Source organism: Delphinus delphis, chromosome 11 (assembly GCF_949987515.2).
Source record: "Delphinus delphis chromosome 11, mDelDel1.2, whole genome shotgun sequence".
In the NCBI taxonomy this organism is placed as follows: domain Eukaryota; kingdom Metazoa; phylum Chordata; class Mammalia; order Artiodactyla; family Delphinidae; genus Delphinus; species Delphinus delphis.
The window spans coordinates 72041184-72065019 of record NC_082693.1 but is presented as its reverse complement, the minus strand read 5'-3'; the positions used below and the strand labels follow the sequence as shown (position 1 = coordinate 72065019).

Here is a 23836-nt window from a genome sequence, read left to right as displayed (position 1 = left end):
TATGTCAGTTGTTGCTGTGTGATCCTTTTTGTTGTAAGCACATTTCTTTATAAGTGAATTGTACCTAATAATAATAATACAGTTATAATTTAAATATTGAACATTCATTGAACCCCTAAAATTCCAGGCAATGTGCCAAACACTTTACACTTACAGACTTAATTTGCGTCTCATTTTTACAGAGTGTAGGTACTATTATCCACGTTTATGGACTAGTAATTGAGATGTTACAGTTTGCCCAGTATCACATGATAAATGACTGGTAGAGTGAGCTTTGAACTCAGATGACTTATTACAGACTTAAAACCTTAAGCACAAGAATCTTGGTTTTATTTTAATGTGTTGTTGAATTTTAAAAACACATTTTCTGTTGTTGTAGGTACTCATGTAATGGAAGGCTCTGGAAGAATGGTAGTTACTGCTGTGGGTATAAATTCTCAAACTGGAATTATCTTTACCTTACTTGGAGCTGGAGGTGAAGAGGAAGAGAAGAAAGATGAGAAGAAAAAGGAAAAGAAAAGTAAGGGTAGCAATATGCTATAAGAATTGGTATTTGGAAATACGGCAGCTAGATTGTAAGAACTCATCCAAAAAATACCTGTTTCATCAGATTTTGAAATGAAGAGTTCTACAAAATTAGTTACCCAACATAGTACTTTCAAGAGGTAGAGTTGATGGAGGGGGAATTTTTTTTTTTAAGACTTAGTAGTCCGAGGAGGGCTTTATGAAAGAAGATATCAATCCTGCTTTACCATAGCCAGATGTATTCAGCATCTCCTTGAATACTTTAAAATCTCCCTGTCATTTGACCAGCAAAATGAATTAAACTCCCACTTCCTTTGCTTATTTTTTTGCTACTTCAGTAGGAGCTTTCCTTGTCAACCATATCACTTTTTGGCCTCATTGAGCTTTTCATCTTTTTCAAGTTTTCTACTACTCAACATTTCCCAGTCTGTACTTATGTACTTGGTTTTTAGACATAAGATCAATGCTTCACTTTGACACCTCATGTGTTTGCGTTGTTATATTCAGCCCATCATTCGATATCAAGGTTTTAAAATTTTAGTCTTGATCCATTGTATCTGCTGTCCCTCCAAGGGGGATCTGTTATCAGCAAACTTGATAACCATAGTTTATCCACAAGGATCTTATAAGAAGCTGTTATACATGGGGAAATAGCTCAGGATCACTTAGTTGCGGAGTATGTCCCCTTTTTAAAAAAGCCCTCCTCACCCTTTACTCCAGAGTTTTTCCCTTTAGGGCAATAGCACTTTACTGTGGTTTAACCGCTTAGATTCATTTAATTTTACTTGGGCTAGTAAGTCCATATTTCTCTCACACATGTAAGTATTTTGAGATCTTATAAAATAAATGCCTTACTAAAATCTTGGCTTGCTATATCTACAGCAGTGTTTTTAATATTTAGGTGTTTTGGTTCGGTTTTTGGGTTTTGTCTTGAGCTGTGAAATCTTGATTTCAAAGAGAACTATGTTCGAAGGGTTCTGGCTGCCAGCAAGGGAGGCAGGCCCCACGCTGTAGGTTTTTCCTGTCCCACTCCTCGCAGCAGCCCTCCACGTGCTGCCCTAAGGGTCCAGTGCGTAGTGCTGATACCATTTCTGGACCGCTTTATATGCGTTATCTCAATAATCCTTACAACCATACAGAAAAGACTATCTTTTTGCTGACAAGTAAACTGAGGCTTATGGAGGTTGCATAACTTGCTCCAAGTCGAAGATCTAATTAGTGGCAGATCAGACCCACTTGTCTGACTCAAAAGTGTGTGCTCTTCACCATATATTGTGTTGCATCCTAATTTACAGGAGACTAAAGTCAACAGACCCTATTAAAAAAAGAAAGGGAAGTTCACATCATGACCTTGTTCCTGTTGACCCTACAGTTTCTTTTCCAACAAGCACCTTTTTTTCCTAAGATCTTATATACCTATTTTTATTAATCCAGTCAAGAGTATTCCCAGGAATTAACATCTAACTGACTGCTGTTTTTGATTCTTGATGAGAGAGAGAGAGAGACAGTGAGAGTGAGTGTGTGTGTGTGTGTGTGTGTGTGTGTGGAATGGAGACACCGTTTTTCCATCTGTGGACTTCATCTCTTTTACCATTCCCCTGAATAAATTGATATTATATATTAATATAATCCAGGGTAATCTGTCTCAGTTGCCTTCATAATCTGGAATGTGAATGTTTGGTCTCTTTCCAAAATTGAGCTCATTCAGAGTACCTAGGTATTCTGTCTCCTCACCTGTCTTGAGCATCTGTTCCTCTTTGACCATATTTGTTCCACGTTTTCCAGTTTGAAGGTAGGTCTCCTTGATAGAGAAGTTGAAAGAAGAATAGGCTGAGTGGTTCTCTTTCCTCTTCGTCATTTTTAATATTATACTCCCTACTCCAAACAATAGACCCATTCCCTCCGTGATTACTTTTTACATTAGACATTCTCATCTTTCTGTTTTCCTCCAAATCTAAGTGAATTGGGGGATTACCTTAACTAGTAGTTTTACTGTCTTATTTTGTACCTTCATATTCTAGTTTTACTTGCTTGTCTCCCCTGTCTTTTATACATACCAGTTTGGTTCTCATTCCCATCAGAGTTCTCCTGTGTGCCTGTTGTCTTCCTATGACATTCCTTCCTCCCTCTACCCCTTCCCTTTTCCACATTCTTAGGCTTATATCTGTATTTAGTTTGAAAACCTCTTGTACCATATGTGGGTGTATTGCAGCATAAAAAAGAGTAAAGTCTTATGGAGAAATCAACTAAGTATAGATGCCCCAAATTATTTTAGAGTGTCCCCCCATGGTTAAGACCTAGGGAGCGATAGAGCCAGAAGGTCATTATGGGCCAAATGCTTTCTAATCTGTACACACACACACACACACACACCCCCCATTGTGTAACAGTTCTGTTATAGAAATGTGAGCTACCTTTGCATAATTTAACATGGCTGTATTCATTTCTTTTGGAAAGCTTTAATTCCCATTTTGTTCCTACAGATAAGAAACAAGACGGAGCTATTGAGAATCGCAACAAAGGTAAATTCAGGAGGATAAAAGTACACTTAGCTTGTTCTCATTGTATCCACAAATACATCTCTTGTGTACTGTATTCATCCAAAAGTAGGATGTATACGGAAGATTAACAATCTGTATTACTTGGGTGAATGTCTCTTTTGTCAGTGCCTGACTCATGCTGCCTTTACAATGTTAATAAGACTTTAATTATGACCTGTGTTAGTAAGCTTAGAAAGGTCCAGATGTAGGTAACTTTAAACTTAAGCATTTCAGTATTTATCATTGGTTACAATATGATTGCTAGCAAAAATGCAAAAGAAACAAAATATAAAATGTAAATTTTTTTTGCAGCTATTTAATAGTCTGTAAGCATATGTGCATTTCTCTATATGTGTGGTCCTACATAATGTTCTACATTATGGTCATAACTTATGAGGGAGGGATTTATGGTGTTTGGAATGAGTCTCATTATCTAACACAACACACAGGAAGAAAAATGATTTGGTATTTAGCTCTTTTAGGACCCTGTATTTCTTCTTATGCCTCATCCCTATTTCCTAGCTCAACATTCTCAAATCTGGTACAGAGTTTCAAAACCTAGTGTCACTAATTGTCTTATTTTCTCTGGGTAGGCACAGACTTACACAGGAAGCTAAATGTTTAAATTTTTGTGTTTCTATAAGAAATTGATTTTTTTCCCCCAAAATTGCTTGAAAATGTTAACAGTTACGTGTGCCTTTAAAACGTAGTGAAGTTATATTTGCTCTTCAATGTAGCAAAAGCCCAGGATGGTGCAGCCATGGAAATGCAGCCTTTGAAGAGTGAAGAAGGTGGAGATGGTGATGAAAAAGACAAAAAGAAAGCAAATTTGCCAAAAAAGGAAAAATCTGTTTTACAAGGGAAACTAACAAAGCTGGCTGTTCAGATTGGCAAAGCAGGTATGATATATACGAGAAAATAAGATGTTTTGTTTTAAAATATGCTGCCTTTCTATTTAAAAATCATCTTTGACACACTTAAGACTGGAAATCATTGCTTTGTGAGTGGAAGAGGAGATGAAAATATTTTCAGTTTTATCTACAATGTACTAGGCCTTTGAGTTACTGTGGATCCTCATAATATTTTGCAGCTTGGGAACTGTTATCCTCATTTTATGTAGAGGGAGTGTCCTCTGTCAACTAGCTAATAAATAAGTGGTCAGGTTAGGATTAGCACCTAAGGCTGCCCAATTCACAAGCCCGCACGCTCCTCTCTGAATTTCTGGGGGCAATAGAGGGCTTAGCAGAGAGGTTACTCCGTAAAGATTACCCAGCTATATTTTAATAAAAAGAAATTTCACCACACATTTTCTTATCTTTGTTCTGACAATGAAAAAAAAAATTAGGTGTGTGTTTTTCTAAAAGTTATAGTTAAATTGAATGGATTAGTTAGAGTTAGAATGGATCATCCTGGTGAGGCTGACGTTATAAATTACAACCATCACTAGAAAACACCTGTTAACAGAACTCCTCTTCAGAGGAAATAAAACAGAGCTTTAGCTAAAAACATAGCATGCCCTTCAATAGTATCTTTATGAAAGAACACGTGTGGGCTAAATCAGACTACACTATTAAAGTCACTTACATTGCATCATTCTGTTACTTCCTAGGACTGTGCTGGAAAAAGTTAATTTTTGCTTCCGTCCTCAAAAAGCTTATTATCTAATAGCAAATATTTGCTTTTGATAGTATGTAGCCAAATGGTAATACTGACTCATACAGTGTTGGGGAAAAGGGTGGATTTAAGATGGTGATGGTATTTTAGTAGACATTGAATTGGATTTTTAGACCCAGATAGGTGGACATGCCTTATTTTGTAATACTCATTTATAAGGGGCTAAATATCCCACAAAACAGAAAGGTGTAAATGATTTGTAATATATGATTAACTGTTGGTTTGCTAAGTTAATAAAGCAGTAAGTATAGATGAAAAAAATTAAGTAATTTTGGTAATTTGTGTTTTTTTTGTAAAGAACATGGGGTTCGGTATTTAATTCCAGGTCTCCCCATTGGTCAGGTTCTTATCAACTTCTCTTTTGTCATTAAAGCAGCTTGCCAATGTGTAGAGCACCAGCTTATACTAAGCTTTTGGTATTTCCTTGTCATTGCTTATTATTTTGTCTTGGCTTTAGTAGAAGACTGAAGATACAATTAAGTCTAGAAAAGAATCATAAACACTTTTTTCCCACTTCTCCTGGGTTTCGGGACTGTACTTGGAAGCAGAAATTAAATCTGATAATGTCAAGTGATGAGTTAAGCACAAAAAAGGATGTAACAGTTTCTCAGCGAAATTAAAATAAATATCACCAAAGTAGTTGTAATTCTTCCAGTGGCTAATATGTAACTGACAATGAATTGTGTCTAGAATATTTAATAATTACATTTTCCTTCTTTTTATGTAGGTTTGTTGATGTCTGCCATCACAGTTATCATTCTCGTATTATATTTTGTAATTGATACATTCTGGGTTCAGAAGAGACCGTGGCTTGCTGAGTGCACACCGATTTACATACAGTATTTTGTGAAGTTCTTCATTATTGGAGTTACGGTTTTAGTGGTAGCCGTGCCAGAAGGTCTTCCACTCGCAGTCACTATCTCACTGGCTTATTCAGTCAAGGTAAGTAGAAAAGAAAGTCTCAGCTGGTGTAGAAAATGTACAACTGGTTGCTCTTTTCTCTTGGGCTCTGGAACTAGGGGATTTCCATAAATTTACACTGTTTTCTTTAGCGCTGTCATTGATTGCCTTCTCCTCCCCCCCAGTTGAAGATCTCTGCATCGAGACCTATACATTCCTGGGATGGCAGACTTGACACAAAGCTAAGCATAACTCTGCTGGGGAAGGTTCTAGATTAAATTTCCTCATATGATAGTTATGTTGTCCTGTCCCCTCCTGTTTCCAATCTATAACATTGAAGTAAGCATGTTTGTCATTTGCCTGTGGTACAAGAGCAGAGAGGTTTACTTGAATCCAACCGTCTAAGGCCTCCTTGTTTCTACACTTGGACCCTCCTGACCCCACGGTCCTGCCTTCACATGGTAGACTCATGTTTCTAAAAAATAATTCAGATCATCTTGTTTCCTTTTGTAAAACCCTCCAGTGGCTTCTTGTCAGAATGAAATCCAAGGCTTCTTGCTATGGCCTGCAGGGCCCTGCTCCATCTGGCCTTTGCTTTCCTCTAGTGTTCATCTCCCACCTCTCTCTCTCTCCCCCTCTGGTCCAGCCTCACCAGCCTTCCTGCTGTTTCTCAAATACCCCAACCCTGTTCTCACTTCAGGACCCATGTGTTCCTTCCTTTGAATCATCAGCTGTCTAACTTTACTCAGGTCTCTTCACATGTCACCTTCTCTGACCACTCCATTTACAGTAGCTAACTCCTTGTTCTTGGTAGAATGCCGAAAAAATGAGCTTCAGTGGCTCTGCTAGCTGCTGGTTACCTAAAGGAATATTCTGTTTGAAGATTATTAATCTACTTTTTAATCAATTTTATATCTTATATGGAAAAGGTGGCTTCACATGTAGAATTATACCTGATGAAAGAATGCTGCTCTTATCAATTTTCTAATATTAATTAATATTTCTCCTTAAGTAGTATTGCTGACAGAGAGCAACACAAAGTAATTGGTCATAGTTTCTGCTCCAGCACTCTTATATTCAGTGTTCCCAAGAATTTTCAACAGATGTGTCATGATAAGAATATTTTTCGCTTACTGTTCGAGTTTATTTTCAGGCATTTCACATCTTTTATTTCAAAAGTAAAATGGTAAATGTGTCAAAGTGGTAATGAAATACAGTGTAATCATCTATTTGATGTTTTAAAATAATTAGAAATAATTGGGGTAAATATAAGTTTTAGACACATGGGTAAAATCAGTCATTTTATCAATACAGTCGTTAGTTCACTTTGAATAGTCATTAATGATATTAATTTTTCAATTGATCAAAAAGATATAGGCAGGATTGATTTGCAGTCCTTTCATAGAAAATAAATAAGAGCATTTTTCTTTAAGTTTTTATTAAATGTTTATTTTAGCCCAAATGTTATCAGTCACATTTCTTTTCATTGAGGTGTGGTCCTTACGGCTCCTCTGTTAGTGTTTGGCAAAACTGAACACATTTTCTTTACTGCCGAACTTCCTTATTTTAATGTTCAGTATTAATGTAAATCACAGTAATCTTCCTTCCCCATATTTATTTCTTCAAGGAATCAGTTTCTTGCAGTATCTTGCATATTAATAGTCACAGAACATACTTTGTAAAATAACTCTTTACAGGTTTTAACCCATTCCAGGTATGTTTTAAGAATGAGTTATCAAGCATTTTAACCTAAATACTTTTTGGAGCTACAGTGAAACTCTTGGTTTTTTTAGAAACTATCTTTTTCTTGTAAATAAGAGGAAGGGGTGATCCTGAGGATGAGAAGACCAAGTGTACCAACATATGGAAAAGATAAAAATGATCCTTTCTGGTTTTGTTATGTTACCTCAGTCTATCAGAGTCAAAAGGAAAAAAAAAAAGTCAGGCAGCTACATGCCCACAAACTCTATATTTAACTGATAAGCTACTTTTTTCTTGGTGACTGATACTAGAATGTTTTGTTTTCCACTTAATAAGGAGACTTAATCCTTACGTGTTATATACTCTTACATGGCTGTAAGTACCTCTGTACTTAGAGTACAAATTATTATAGCTCTTGTACTTTGAGGACACTTCACAGAAGTGTTGGAAGCATATAGTCAACATGATTTGCATTGGGTGCAGGTATCTGTATTCATTTACTAGATTATGTTATGTAGTGGGGAAATGATTGAAACCATGGAAAGCTGGTACTCTGTTTAGCTTATTTGAATAGGTGAAATATACTAAATTCTTCCAGTATTAAATCGGTGCTTTATACTGTGTATCCATGTAAAGTTGGGAGTTTTAGTTCTGATTTTAAAGCAGTTTATAATCATTTTAATATAATGAGGTCATTGGTTTTATATGTAGCTTAACTACTTTTTTTTGGTCACTGTAGAAAATGATGAAAGATAATAATTTAGTGAGGCATCTGGATGCTTGTGAAACCATGGGAAATGCTACAGCTATTTGTTCAGATAAAACAGGAACATTGACAATGAACAGAATGACAGTTGTTCAAGCTTACATAAATGAAAAGCATTATAAAAAGATTCCTGAACCAGAAGCTATTCCACCAAATATTTTGTCCTACCTTGTAACAGGACTTTCTGTGAATTGTGCTTATACATCAAAAATATTGGTAAGCTTTCTTTAATAATATTTTATTAATTATTTTAATAATAAATTAATATAATTAATTTGTATATGAAAATTTATATATGAAAATTAATTTTTCAATTTGTGATGATTTGACTGTATGTAGCTTTTAAGCTCTATCATTACTATTTATAAATTGAAGAGGTGAATTGTGTTGTTTTTAAAAGGCATATATCCATATACTGTATTTAATTTTTCTTTTGATACAATTTGTGTTACTAGTAAGATCTGTTGATCAACATATACATTCTGTTTATTTGTATTTTTCTTCTCCTGTATTTTGCGGTACGCGGGCCTCTCACTGCTGTGGCCTCTCCCGTTGCGGAGCACAGGCTCCGGACGCGCAGGCTCAGCGGCCATGGCTCACGGACCCAGCCGCTCCGCGGCATGTGGGATCCCCCCGGACCGGGGCACGAACCCGCGTCCCCTGCATCGGCAGGCAGACTCTCAACCACTGCGCCACCAGGGAAGCCCCCTTCTCCTGTATTTTGAATTTCCTGCGTTTAGAAACTCTTGAGCCTAACAACCAGAATAAGTCCTTAATTTTAAATTTTTACTTTGCTCATTTTGTGAAAGACTAGTCTATCTTACTATAGAAAGTTAACTCAATTTACTAGAGAAGATTTTGAAACTAGATTTCAACTTAAAACAATATGTTTTACATATGCTTGCTATATGCTCTGTTTGGTTTCTCAGTAGATCCTACCTATAAGGTGATCCTTAAACCTTTTGGGACTAACTGAATAAAGTAATTCTAGACTTGTACTACCTTAGAATAAAATATTTTTAACTTCGCAAGTTTTAAAAGTCTTATTTATAACATAAAGCATGAAATTGTTTGGCTGATACGTGTTCTAGTGATTTGTGGGTGAAGACCATAAACAAAATTAGTATTTCGTGAATTGGATTATTGGACTGGAAAGTTATGAGATCTTGATTCTAGATCTAGCTTTGCCTTAGCTGAAAGTCTAAGCTTTACTTTCTTCAGTTGTTTTTTTTTAACATCTCTGTTGGAGTATAATTGCTTTACAGCGGTGTGTTAGTTTCTTCTTTCTTCAATTGTTAAGTAAAGATGGTTACATCTGCCCTTAATACTGTTGTGATGATTACATAAGAAGGTATTTGTGAAGACACTATGAAGGAAATAAAGTTTTTATATATATTTAAGTCAACAGTGCTTCATTTTAATGCTTATACTTTTAAGCCATAAAAATCGGTAAAGTAGATTTAATTTTGAATTATTTAATGTAAACATTCAGTGAAAACAAGAGAAAAGGAAAGGAATTAAAATTTCTTAAGTCCCATATGTGTCAGGAACCAACTTTAAAAGTTACATTTCTTGTTTAATTCTTGGGTCATAAGAGCTCCTATTTTCCAGATGCTGAAGCCAAGGACCACAGCAGTTGGGTAATTTGCCAAAAGTTCACATAGCTAGTAACTTGCAGGGCTGAGATTGGAATCCATGTCATCTTTGCTCCAGAGCTTCTTTCTACCTTACTTTTTCTATGTCCCTCTTTGAAATGCTAAAACTAATAGAAGTTTTCTATATAATTTCTGTATAATTTTGTTTTAGAATGTCTCGTTCTGTTTTACATTATAAATTAAACTGTCGTAGAGAAACAAGATGATACTAGCTTCTAAACCTTTTTTTCTTATAGCCACCAGAGAAAGAGGGTGGATTACCGCGTCATGTTGGTAATAAAACTGAATGTGCCTTGTTGGGACTTCTTTTGGATTTAAAACGGGATTATCAGGATGTTAGAAATGAAATACCAGAAGAAGCACTGTACAAAGTCTACACCTTCAATTCTGTTAGAAAGTCCATGAGTACTGTCCTGAAAAATTCAGATGGAAGTTATCGAATATTCAGCAAGGGTGCATCTGAGATAATTCTGAAAAAGTAAGAGTAAAATGCTTAGATGAATAATTGCTAACTATAGTTGCTTTATGAAATATCTACTATGTTAATATTGTTGCTATTTTCTTTTTGTGAATATCAGGCATTTGCTAGGACCTTGGAGTTTTTTTAGTATATTTTAATGGTATTGCTCTTTTGCCCAGGGTATTCTGTCATTTTCATACTCCAGCTTCTTTTATTTCTTAGTATTTTGCTACAGGGAAAATAAGCCCATTACATTCAATCTGGTAGGTTTAATGAAGTGAACATTGATATTTGTTCTTAAACGTGTTGACTCCATTGTTATGTAGGATCATGAAAAATAAAAGCCTTCTGGGAAGAAAAACTGCAGTTTATGTCTTCAACACTGCATTGTAGATAGTGATGAATGAATTATATATTAGTTTTTAGAACAGCAAAGCATTAAAACTAGATCTTGAGAATCCTTTTATATCAGAGTGAGGTTTTATCATATTTATGCTGCTGCAGCGTCGTATTTAAATATCTGCTGTCATTTTGAGTGGTAATCTTTTCTTTTGTACTGTCCTTATACACACCAGTCGCCTCAATTTTGACATCACATGTTTATGTATAATTTCCCTAATGCTTATTTTTTATTACAGGTGTTGAAATTATTTTGATTTTTTTTTTTAATTCCAGTAGAGAAGCAGAAATCTTTTTTTTAATTAAGAGCATTTTTGGAAAATTAGAACTCACTTGAAATTGTAATATTTAAAATATTTCCAATTTTAATTAGCTTATATGTGGATTATAATCCAGTGTTATCTTAATGAACACTTGTCAGATCATAATCTAACAGATTTAAGAGAAAATACATGAAAATGCAGAATATGACAGATGTACACAAAGTTTTAAGACGAGAGGTCATACTATGAAGGGTGTAGCATTTAAGATAGGTTTCGGTATGAAGTAAGATCAAGTTGAAGGAAGCCACATTGGAGGGAAGGAAGTGGGAATATGCAGACCATATTGGGGGAATAGCTAATAGTCATACAGTGCAGCTGAGTGATGATGGGCTTTTGTGGCACACAGGACATCTTTCTTCCCTTTACATATGCTTGGTTATCTGATTTCTGTGAAATGTTAGAAATCTTGCATCATGGCTTGCTGGGAAGCAGGTAGATGGTATGGGGGAGATTTTTCAATCAAAACCAAATCAGGCTTTGGCTCTTCTGCAACTAAGTAGTTTTGGGATGCTGGGAAGATTCTTCCTTTGGCTTCCATTTTCCTTCACTGAAAAAGAGGATGATGACCACCAATTCTAAGACACTGAGATAAAATAATGCCTGTAAAACATCCAACATGGAGTATATTAAGTATACAATAACACTTTCCACTCTTTTTGTTGTGGAGTCTCTTAAATGTTAGCCTGAGTAGTTAAAACAGTTAAGTAGGCCAGATAATGCAGCTGAAGAATTTTTTTCATCAGGTAGCAGAATGAGCATAGCTGTGGGACTGAGGATAATTCTTGCATCAGGGAATAAGGTGGGTTGGAGGGTTGGAGGGAAGGATGGACTGGAGACCAATATCATTTAAAAGCCTAGTACAGTAGCTCTGGCTTGAAGTAAGAGCCAGAAGAAGGCAGTAGAGTAGCAGGGGGAATAGAAAGGAGAGGAAACATTCGGAAGACTGGTCAGAGGACAAATACATAGGACTTAGGAGCTAATACTATATAGGTGATGAGGAGAAAGGAAGTATTCAGGTGAGAGTTTAAACTTAAACATTGAAATTATTGGCAGTAATGTTGATGTCTGTTCAATGGGCAGTGAGGAGACAGCCTTTAGTCTTGTATGCAGTAAATTTAAGGTACGGTACAACATCTGAGTAGACTGTCAGAGTGGAAAGCTTTGGAAAACGATCAAAACAGAAGATGGGAATTTGGGAATCACCTGCCTAGAAGCAGGAGGCGGTGGCATCACCAAGGGAGAGGAACATAAAGAGGCAATGTGAAAAAATAAACTTTAAATAGGGAAGTATACCGTGTAACTTTTATTTACTACACAGTTAAAGAGTGGTAGTTAGTTTCACTGAAACTAAAACTATTTTGGCTTTATCTCTCTAATTCTAATAGAGTGCTTATTTTAACAGTAAGTTATTTTTTTTCTTTCATGGTTAAAGCAATATAGGTGATGAAACAGCATCTCAGGTAAGGGTTGTTTGAACGTGGCTTTTTACTTTAAAAGAAGGAAGTATCTGGAAATTTTGTGTTAATTAATGTCTAATTCTGCACCAAAATGGACAGGCATATAGTTTATTCTTCTCTGCCACTAGGGTTTTTTGTGAAAATTTAGAAGCCCTGCATTTCCAAAAGAGAAGTGTCTAAAGTAACTTGAATGGAGAATGGTCAAGTGAGAACCATAAAAAGAGAACTGTATTTTATAAAGGGGAGGGTGAAAAGTGAATATGATTTAAGTCTGTAAAAACACAACATATGTAATTCTCTGAATTCCAGATAATCAGATTCCATGATTCTAGCCCTTCCAGTTCACTTAAATGGCATTAACCATTATTTTTGTTAATTATTGATGTTTGGATTCAACGTTTCCTTATAGGTGTTTCAAAATCTTGAGTGCTAATGGTGAGGCAAAAGTATTCAGACCAAGGGACCGTGATGATATTGTAAAAACTGTGATTGAACCGATGGCATCAGAAGGCTTGAGAACCATATGTCTTGCATTCAGAGATTTCCCAGCAGGAGAACCAGAACCAGAATGGGATAATGAAAATGATATTGTCACCGGCCTTACATGCATTGCTGTTGTGGGGATTGAAGATCCTGTGAGACCTGAGGTGGTGAAACATTCTGTGTTCTGCATGTGCAGAAGGCACTAACTGTAACCAGTTTTCTAGTAAACTTCTTAGTGTTTGTGATTTTATTTCTCTCCTATGTGAATCCAAGATAAGTGAAATAATAGTGCTTGTGATGCATGTGCTACCTGTTTATGGTTTTTAATTAGATAACTTCTCTTTGGGATCCTGTATGTTTATAGCATAACCAGTGCCTTGAACTGGGTAGGTTTTTTCAATTGATATTTATATTAAATTACATAGTAAATGCCATTAAGTTATTTGTTTTCATGGTCTGTAGTCCAGCACTGTCCAATAGGGCTTTCTGCAACCATAGAATTGTTCCGTGTTGTTCCATATCATAGCTACTAGCCACATGTGACTACTGAGATTTTAAGGTGCAGCTAGTGCAACTGAAAAACTGAATTAAAAAATATTTTTTTTCAATTTATATTTAAACATCTTGCTACCATACTGGACAGTCTGCAGCTCTAGACTTTGCTTTTCTTCTTTAAATCTTTTTTTTTTTTTTTAAGTTTATTGAGCAACTGCTGTGTACCAGCAGCTATGCTAAGATACTGGAGACATAAAGATTTTTGAGATCTGGTTCCTGGCCTCAAAGAAGTCACTGTCCTGGGCAGGGATGGACAAACACATAATTATAACCAGGATGTTAGTACATAGTTAGATACATATGCAGAGCATGTTATATGAGCACAGAACATGAGCCCCCAACCTTCTAAAGTAATTATATCTTTTTATTGCATTCTTACTGTGTGCCACATATTATGCCAAGTGCTTTACATGTATTATTTCATTTAATAGTCACCTCTGAGTTATAAGTATTATTACTTATTTGAAAGTTGAAAAAAAATTGAGATGTATAGAGGTTAGCTCTAGACATTAGAGCTAGTGTGTTCAAACCCAGCTCTGTATAAAATACATGTGATTAAAAGACCACACTGTGTTATGTTAACCATGAGAGGGGTCAAGTAAGACTTCCTAGAGGTTAATTACCTGATTTGAGTCTCAAAGGTTGAAGAGGTATTGGCTAGACCAAGAGAGAGAGTGAGCGGTAAGCACCTTGTGAGCAAAGAAGCAACATGAATAAAAGCACAAAGGCAAAAATAGCTTTTGTTCAGTGGCTATCATCAACTAATTGATTCAACATCCAGTGTGTAGTGCCAGGCACTCTTCTAGGAACTGGAAATACTGCACTAAACAAAATAATTATGAAACTTATACTCTAGAGAGGTAACACAACAGATAAACATTTAAAGTGATAAGTACATAGGCAGTATGCCAAGTGAAGACACATCCTGTGAGGAATAAGACTTGGTCCCTGCCCTCATAGGCCTTATATTCTAATTGGCGTGGGGTAGCAGGGGAGCATCAGATATGACTATTACAAGTGTGATAAGGGCTATAAAGGATATGCACAGGGTGGTAAAATAAAGATAACAGAGACCACATTAAGGATCTCTGAAGATACAACATTTGAGTTGAGTTCTGATGGCTAAAAGTGAGCCAGCCATGTAAATAGCTGCAAGAACAGTATTCCAGAAAAATGGCACAAAAAATACAGGATCCTTGAGGTGAGAAAGTATTTAGATTTTCAGAGGTGGAAAGGAGGCCAGCGTGGCTGTAAGTTTGGACAAGAAGAAGCAGACGAGATTATCTTTGGCCTAACTAGGCAATAAGGGCTCTGAATTTTATTCTGAAATTCACTGGGAAGTCGTTGAAGAAATTCAGGCTGGGAAGTGACATGATTCATGTTGTTAAAATAGTATTTGGGGTACTATGTAAGAAATGAATTAAAAAGAGGAGTAGAAGCAGGGAACCCAATGAGATTATTGCAGTGATCCCAGGCAAGAGATGACCATGGCTTAGAACTACAATTGTGGCAGGGAAGATGGAAAGAAAGGTATGATTTTAAAGTAAATAGAGGTAGAACCAATAGGAATGAATATGTTGGGTTTGGATATACTCCTTTTAACATTGTTGCGATCTCTGAAACGTCCAATTATATGTCAAGCAGGCACTTGAACCTAGAAGCCTGAAAGTGAAGTAGGCTGGAGAATTCACATATGAAGCTAAAGGAGATCTCTTGAGGAAAGTGTGTAGCTAGAGCAGTAAGCATAGGACTGAGATATCTCTACAATTAGATCTTTTCTGGAGGAGTGGGGAATTAGTCTCCAACTTGCATAACTGAGTGGCTGGTAGATGGTATTACCAATGTAATAAGAGAGTCAGATGAAGCTGCCTATTTAGAGATCAAGTTTGGGATTCTGGAGTTTCAAATGCTTATGAAACGTCCAGGTGGATCATGTTTGCCAACCTTTGGTCAAAGGAAAACCATTCGAAGTTTTATACATTGATTTATGGCTTAAATCTTATCTAAATATAATACTAAATCAGGATGTTTTCAACTTTTGTCCTTTGGAAAATGTATTGCTCATTTTGTGTTCTTAGCACTGAGGTTGATGGACAGTTTTATCTTTTTTAAAACATGTAAGTGGCAATTAATTTCTTCAGTATCACAAAATGAGATGCGTGCTTTCATACTAAAATGAGACAATCTAATAGGACCCAAGTGGGTCTTCTGGATTGTACAGTTCTGATGTAGAGAATCTTGATTAATTAGATATCTAGAATAAATCCAGCTTTATTGTATATGCATAGATAGTTAAACAAGATGCTTGGCTTCTCTTCAGTTTATCTGTAAAAGTGGAGGTAGTTTGTAAATTTTAAGTGGAAGTATTTGGTGGTTAGTGGACTATTAATAAATTTAGTTTACTTTCTTAAATATTATTTGCCACATAGCTTTAACCAAGACCAGTTTCTGCCTCTTAGTCATTGTTTCCTATTCCAAATGATCTCAGGGTACCACCCAGTGAGTGCTAAGATGGACAAATCTGGGTTACTTTCTATCTCAAATGAGAAGTGAGAAATACATTTATACAGCAGACCAGCGTTTTCAAAATCAAATATTGATTTTTTTAAACAATAGAGGGATGTATAATATGAAAGCACAGTTCTGTCTAGGTAGGCCATGAAAGCTCCCAGAGATGTTACATTTACACGGTTTACAATAGAAGTCACAAACAGCGTGTAGGCCAAAGTTAGCCTTCAATCAAGTTATCTGTGGACTGTGTGTGTGTGTGTGTGTGTGTGTGTGTGTTTAAAACATCAGGTTTGAGAGAGTACACACAAATCTGGGTTTCTGCTTTCTCTTGAAATGATAGATTCTGTCAACATTTCCACTGTGATAAAAAAAAAACAGACTAGAGCTGAGTGCTCTTCTATTAGGATTGTCTTGGATTTGTCACTTTCAGTGTTTTTTCCTCATTTCTGTTACCTGCACGGCCCTGTATTTGCATTTGCGACCTCTGTTCTAGTAGGACCGACATGGATTTTCTGGTTAGAGAAGAACAGGAAAGGATTTTCTAGGCAAAGAGAATTACAGAAGCAGAGGCACAAAAATAATATATTGATTATTCGTCTATCAAGCTGTGTATAGAAGAAAAAAATTTTAGATAAATCTAGGAAACTACTCTTTTTTTTAAAATTCTTTTGTGAAACACAACCATGATACTTAAAACTTACAACAATAATTCCTAAATATTCATTATTTTTAAAATTTCCTAAATTGTGTCACAAATGTTTATTCAAATCGGGATCCAAAATCCACACATTAAATTTATTGCCATGACTCTCAAGTCTCTTTTAATCTAAAGGATCTATAGGTTTCCTCCCTTTTCCATTCTTGCAATTTCTCTGTCAAAGAACAAATTGTTTTTTTCTTTCAATTAGCAAGTAAACTATTGTTTCTTTGGAAATTATTTGTAGAAGGACATGTGTCCTGGAGAGTATTCTGCATTCTATAATAGATTTTGCCAATTGCATTCCTTCTATTTCCTGTGAACTGGTAGTTAGATCGAGAGTAGGGTTTCCAGATAAAATACAGGACACCCAATTAAATTTGCATTTCACCTAAACAATGAATTTTTTTTTAAGCGTAAGGGTGCTCAATAGTGCAATATTTGGTCATGTTGTATTTTTTTAATTGAAGTATAGTCAATTTACAATATTTTGTTAGTTTCAGGTGTACAACAAAGTGATTCAGTTATACATATATTTTTCTTTTTTTTATTCTTTTCCATTATAGGTTATTACAAGATATTGAATATAGTTCCCTGTGCTATATAATAAATCCTTGTTTTTTATCTACTAGGGAGCTATTCTGGAGCTCAAGTGTGACACTCTGTTATACTGAGAACTTTGTGGTTTATAGTGTAACAGTTGAGGAATCATATATTTTTGAGAAACTGTATTAAAAAAAGAACTGTATTGTCGGGTATATCAGATGTTTTAAAGGGGAAATGAACATAAACACAGGGATGCCAATTAAAAAAAGCTATTGCAGTAGCTCAGGCAACAAACATCGGAGACCAGGTACAGGGAAGGTTTGAGGTAGAATCGCAGGACTCACTGGCCCTTAAGGATGTATAGGGTAAGGAGATTGAAGATATCAGATAATCTTCAGGTTTCTCTTAGTTAGAAAACATCGTTTCCCTTTTAGACACCCAAATTCTGATGTCTACTTTTCTGATGGAGCTAGGAATCCAGCTCTCACAATGAGCTGGGGAAAATATGTAGGTCTGAAAGTTATTAGCATGTACCTAGTAGTTGGAGGTTCCAGAATAGGTAAGATAACCCTTAAAAGATCAAGAATGGGGAAAAGCAAGTGAGCCTCCCTTAACCCCAAAGAACACCAACATTTTACTCTGGTGTGGTCTGGGCAGTAAAACCAGAATGGTGGAAAGCCAACCAGGAAAGAATTGCCTAATGGTTGCTAGGGGGAAAAGGCACTTTAAAAAGCCTTTGGCAAATAAATAATGTAAGCAACTTAAGTCAGATGATAACTGAAAGTGAAGCCTGAACTAGGACTGTGGCAGTGGAAGGGGAAAGAAGAGATTTTTGGGACTACTTCAAGAAATAATATCTTGAGGTGTAATTAAAGTTGTCATTTGTGGGACTATAAGGCAATGTATATTTGTTCGGTGGGATTTTTCCCCACCCTGGAAATACTAATTTTCTTTCATCATGTGAATTTTTTTCCACATTAACCAGGTGCCAGATGCAATAAAGAAATGTCAGAGGGCTGGAATTACTGTGAGGATGGTCACTGGTGACAATATTAATACTGCTCGGGCTATTGCTACCAAATGTGGTATTTTACATCCTGGGGAAGATTTCCTATGCCTAGAAGGTAAAGATTTCAACAGAAGAATACGAAATGAAAAAGGAGAGGTAAGTGTTTTTTATTGTTTAAGTTGATATGTTTTTAGTATATTAGGAATTTCATTGGACAGATACATCTTGAATATGCACTACATGTTAGGCATCGCACCTGGATCAGTGCAGCCCTCACCCCACGAAGCAAAACAGTAGCATTTTAGGAAATAAAGGGGACAAGTGATAAAGAAATTTGTCCTAAAGGGAGTGAGCGCTTCATTTTTTCAGTCTGGGCCCAAGAAGTACAATATGTGTAAGCGAGTAATGGGAGATGAGTTTGGAAAAGTTGCTATGGAACATATTTTAGGGGACCCCAAACCCTGCACTACTTAACGCTGAGGAGTTTCCATTTTCATAGGCAGTGGGGAGATGGTTAGAATTTGAGCTTGTAATGATATATATAACAGCGGTTCTGCATTAGAGTGACTAGAGAGCTTTTTAAAATGCTGATTACTAGGCCCCACCTCAGAGTGTCTTATAAGATAGGCCTTGGGTCTCGCTCGGCAATTTCTGTTTCTAACAAGTTCTCAGGAGTTGCTGATGCCGCTGGTCTGTCCACCACACTTTAAGAACCACTGATACAAATGCTAGGTCGCTAACTTGGAATTAGAAAACTAGGCTTGGGCACGTTTTAACTTTGACAAAAATTTATAGATTGAGCAAGAGCGGATAGACAAGATTTGGCCAAAGCTCCGAGTGCTTGCAAGGTCATCTCCTACTGACAAACATACACTGGTTAAAGGTGAGTAGATTTTACAATTACTCCGCAATTTCTTAATAGAGAAATGCGTTCTGCTTCCTAAAATAGTAATAGATGCTGAATATTAGATTGAATTGTGGATATCATCTTCTCCAATAAAATCTAAATACATTTCCTTTCGATACCTTAGGTGGATTGTGTTTATCTTCAGTGATTAAAACAGGATATAACTCCTAATACAACAATTTCTGGAGTTGTTCCTTGCCCAACATCTCAGCAGTTTCCATTTCTCTGTGTTTAATTATTTATTTTTAACTTTTTCTTTTTTTTTTTTTTTTTTTTTTTTTTGCGGTACGCGGGCCTCTCGCTGTTGTGGCCTCTCCCGTTGCGGAGCACAGGCTCCGGACGCGCAGGCTCAGCGGCCATGGCTCACGGGCCCAGCCGCTCCGCGGCATGTGGGATCTTCCCGGACCAGGGCACGAACCCGTGTCGCTTGCATCGGCAGGCAGACTCTCAACCACTGCGCCACCAGGAAGCCCCTATTTTTAACTTAGAGTCTGTAAAACTGGCTAGCTAGCATATTCTGCAGAATCACTTTATTAATTAAACAGATTGTTTTTACAGCATAAATACTTACTTTTATTTCAGGTATAATTGACAGCACTGTCTCAGAACAACGCCAGGTTGTAGCTGTAACTGGTGATGGTACAAATGATGGCCCAGCATTAAAGAAAGCTGATGTTGGATTTGCGATGGTAGGAACTTAACATAATTCAAATATTCAGATGTAATTTACTGGCTGGGTTTTGTTTGTTTGTTACTAAATTAGTGTTGATTTTAGACACTGTCCCTCAAGAGTAGCTTGAGGGATAATATGTAAGCCTAAATTGGTTTATAAGTCTAATTAGTTTATATAATACCTTTATTTGATGCTGGAATATGACGTGACTTCTTTTGAACAGTTATAATAATATCATACATTTACCTTGTACTCTGTAAAATATATAAATGTCTGTCATCTCATCTAAACCTTACAGCAGTCCTCTTAAATAGGAGACAGGCTTAGAACAGTTATATGTATTTAAATTAAGAATATGATTAAGAATCTTCCACTCAACTGAAAATGTCTTAAGAGTAACTTTTAATAGTAATCATTTCATGTATAATAGATGTAATCTTTTTTTTTGTAATCTTTTTTGATTGAAAAAAAAGATCTGTACCCCACCGAAGTTCTCAATTTATATTTGATTATTAAAAGTGCTAGGAAATTTTAGCATTTCATTATTATTTTCTTTATACTGTAGCCATAATACTGATGAAGTGTTTACTGTAAGATAGGTATCATAAAATACATATGCTACATAAATGTTTAATAATTGAAATTAGATTGTTATATCTTTGAATCCAGTCCTTCTAATTTTTCAGTGTTGGAATGAATCTTTGTACTTTCAGTGCCATAGAAAATTTAAGTATTTTATTTAATTTGATTTATTTCATTTTTGGAAAATACAGGTTCATAATCACAATTCTCAAATCCAAAAATCTGAAAACTGACATTTTTTTTCCTAAATTTACAGCAGAATCATTTGGTTGCAAAAAATATTCTGAATGATATGAGGATGTTATTTGTCCCACTTAATATGAACATTCATAGTCATTGTAGAGATATTAATGTGTTTTTATGGGATGGTAACCCTATCTGGGAGAATTTGTGATAGAAGGTATGTGCCACATTATCTTTCTAAAGCATGAGAGACTTTGAATTCTCAAACACAGTGTGTCCCCAAGTGTTTCAGAAAGGAGAATATTTATGTGTACCAATGTTTATTTGCATAATTTGTCCCCCTGGTATTTTGCTGCTAAAATAGGGGTTTAGCAGAACCACCACCATGGTAGATGCCTTTTAACAGGAGTGAGGGAGATGGAAGAAGGAAGTGATATGGGTAAAGTACCCTCAACCAATAGCTGTGAACCCAAAGATTCCCACCCTGCCCTATCCCAAACTTATTATGGTAAGCAGTGCATTGGTGTGAACTTCTGAAGAGCTGGGAGAAGAAGCTGAAGGGATAAGGAATATTTAAGGGCTTTTCCTTTGGCTGTAAGCAAAACAGGATCATTCATTTTAGAAACACGGGATCACTCATTGCTGCTCTTGAGCATTTGGCAGGATTCTTACTTCTACTTTCATCTGGACAGCTGACCAGGAAGGTATTTATATACAATGCATTTTAATATTAAAAAAACAAAAACTTTCTTCCTAAAACTTAGGTGTTTAAGGCAGATACTAAGGCCTTTAAATAAATGCAGGTAAATATAGTAATTCAAACAAAAACACAGTACAGCAGCTGCTCTGTTTGATTTTTAAGCCTTGAAAGTTTTAGGTGCATTTTACCACTTTTTTTTTTTTTAAAGGTAGCATGTCAAAAATAATCTAAATTTATTTTAAATGCACAGAGAAAAACTAAGTGCATAGTGGTTTGGACTTGAAAGCACTCTTGCTCAAGCTTGAATTTACTTTGTATATTTGTTCAGTTCTTCAATTTCATATTTTAAAACTGAAAGACGAAATTATTTGTCTTGGGCTTTTATTAGATACCCACAAGAAATTGCTTTTGTGTGTGTGTGTGATGAAGTGTCTCTTTTTTTTTAATTTATTATTTACTTTATTTTATTTATTTTTGTCTGTGTTGGGTCTTCGTTGCTGTGCACGGGTTTCTCTAGTTGCAGCGAGCGGGGAGTTACTCTTTGATGTGGTGCGCGTGCTTCTCACTGCGGTGGCTTCTCTTGTTGCGGAGCACGGCCTCTAGGCGCGTGGGCTTCAATAGTTGTGGCTCACAAGCTCAGTAGTGGCTCGCGGGCTCTAGAGCACAGGCTCAGTAGTTGTGGCGCACGGGCTTAGTTACTCTGCAGCATGTGGGATCTTCCCAGACCAGGGCTCGAACCCGTGTCCCCTGCATTGGCAGGCGGATTCTTAACCACTGCGCCACTAGAGAAGCCCGAGAAATTGCTATTGATTAGTTCTTTTTAAACCTGTCTCTTACTTTTCAGGCAGAAATAGCATTTTAAAACACTGTATTCTCTGTCTCTCTCTTTATATATATAGGTGTGTGTATGTATGTCTACACACATACACACTTACATTTAGTAAATTCAACATTAAGATAAAATGTACAATAAATTAAAGGGACTCTAATGTGAGTACATTGCAAAGAGGCCTGGCATTTTCCCCTGTTTAGCCACTCCTTTCAGAATTCCTTTAGATAGCAAGCTTCCATGCTGTGTTTAAAATATGATTACATTATTTTTTAAATTATATTGCATTATTCTTACCAAATTTAGTTAACCACACATGTACAGATATTCTGTCATCATAGACTGAATGCCATGATGTATTTCTGTAACCAAATATGCATCTGTGGTAGTAAAATCTTCGCTAAGGTTATTAAAATATCTTCATTTAATTTAAAGTGTTTTTAGACTTTGGGTTAATAATAATTTGTTTCTCCTTCAAACCTTAAGAAGCTGTTTTCAATATTCTGGTCCAGAAACATTACAGGTGAGTAGTTGCTGCCTCCTAAAGGTTCAGCACACAAGGAAGTAAATCATTGAAGCACAGTGGCAGCCAGTGAAGAACTAAACACTGCACAGGGAGTGCCTCAAGGAAGAAGTCCTTGACTCTGCCTGTAGAGACTGGGGAAAGTTTTCTGAAAGAGGTGCCATTTGAATGGAGAGAGGGAGAAAAGTACTGCTAAGAGACCCTCTGAGAATTACAAGTAGTTTAACTTCACTAGAAGAGGGTGTGGTGGTGGTGGGTACTGGAATGTGACGATCAGAAGGGCCTTGAATATGAAGGTGAGGAATTTGTTCTTGTATCCTGTAGATCAGCACTTCCCAAGCAGGCTTCTGATGCAGTAAAACAAATTTGGAGACTCACAATGCATGCTAGCATACAGCTCTAAGAAGCTTATAAAAAGCTGTTTCAATGTTTTTTGATGGGGAGTTGCCCAAACTTGTTTCACTATGAAACTAGTTTTTATTTGGACACAATTAACATCTTTTTAATTTATTTATTTATTTACTTTGTGGTACGCGGGCCTCTCACCGTTATGGCCTCTCCCGCCACGGAACACAGGTTCCGGGTGCGCAGGCCCGGCAGCCATGGCTCACGGGCCTAGACGCTCTGCGGCATGTGGGATCCTCCCGGACCGGGGCACGAACCCATTTCCCCTGCATCGGCAGGCGAACATCTTAAAGTAGCTTTTTAAATTTTGAAAGATTTTGAACAAGGGAGTGTGAGATTTGCATTTGCAAAAGATGGAGGATGATTAGAGGCAAGGAAACCTGTTGGGTTTAGATGTATTAAATATGTTGCACATTAAAAAAATATACAGGGAATTCCCTGGTATTCCCTGGCGGTCCAGTGGTTAGGACTCCGCGCTTTCACTGCCGAGGGCTCGGGTTCAGTCCCTGGTCGGGGAACTAAGATGCCACAAGCGGCGGCGCAGTGCAGCCAGAAAAAGGAAAAAAAAAAAAAGTAAAGTATACAGATTAGGAGTTAGAGACTAAAATTTTAAATTAAGATTGCTCCTTCATGGAGTATTTTGAGAAAAGCTTGTTTTGGACTTTGTGTTTATCAAAACAATATTGCATAGCATTTAACAAGTCAAACAGTTCTACAAGACTTAATAACTGTGTCCCCTACCACATATCATTTCTTCCAGCTAGTTTTTGACTAAAGGAAACCAACTGTTTGTTTTCCTTAGTTGTTTGCCTCCATATATCGAAATGGCATGA

The 23836-nt window shown here is 36.4% G+C and overlaps 1 protein-coding gene across 4 annotated transcripts in view; it reads left to right on the top strand.

The window, feature by feature from the left end:
• The window catches only part of ATP2B1 (ATPase plasma membrane Ca2+ transporting 1), a 132503-nt gene that overhangs the window by 87821 nt on the left and 20846 nt on the right, over positions 1 to 23836 (top strand). For all 4 annotated transcript variants that reach the window (XM_060025345.1, XM_060025344.1, XM_060025342.1 and 1 more), the window contains exons 6-15: positions 380 to 520; positions 3009 to 3047; positions 3803 to 3964; positions 5467 to 5681; positions 8080 to 8322; positions 9998 to 10239; positions 12810 to 13047; positions 18178 to 18357; positions 18997 to 19084; positions 19691 to 19797. In XM_060025345.1, coding sequence (XP_059881328.1) covers positions 380 to 520; positions 3009 to 3047; positions 3803 to 3964; positions 5467 to 5681; positions 8080 to 8322; positions 9998 to 10239; positions 12810 to 13047; positions 18178 to 18357; positions 18997 to 19084; positions 19691 to 19797 — 1655 coding nt within the window. The remainder of the gene's footprint in view (positions 1 to 379; positions 521 to 3008; positions 3048 to 3802; positions 3965 to 5466; positions 5682 to 8079; positions 8323 to 9997; positions 10240 to 12809; positions 13048 to 18177; positions 18358 to 18996; positions 19085 to 19690; positions 19798 to 23836) is intronic.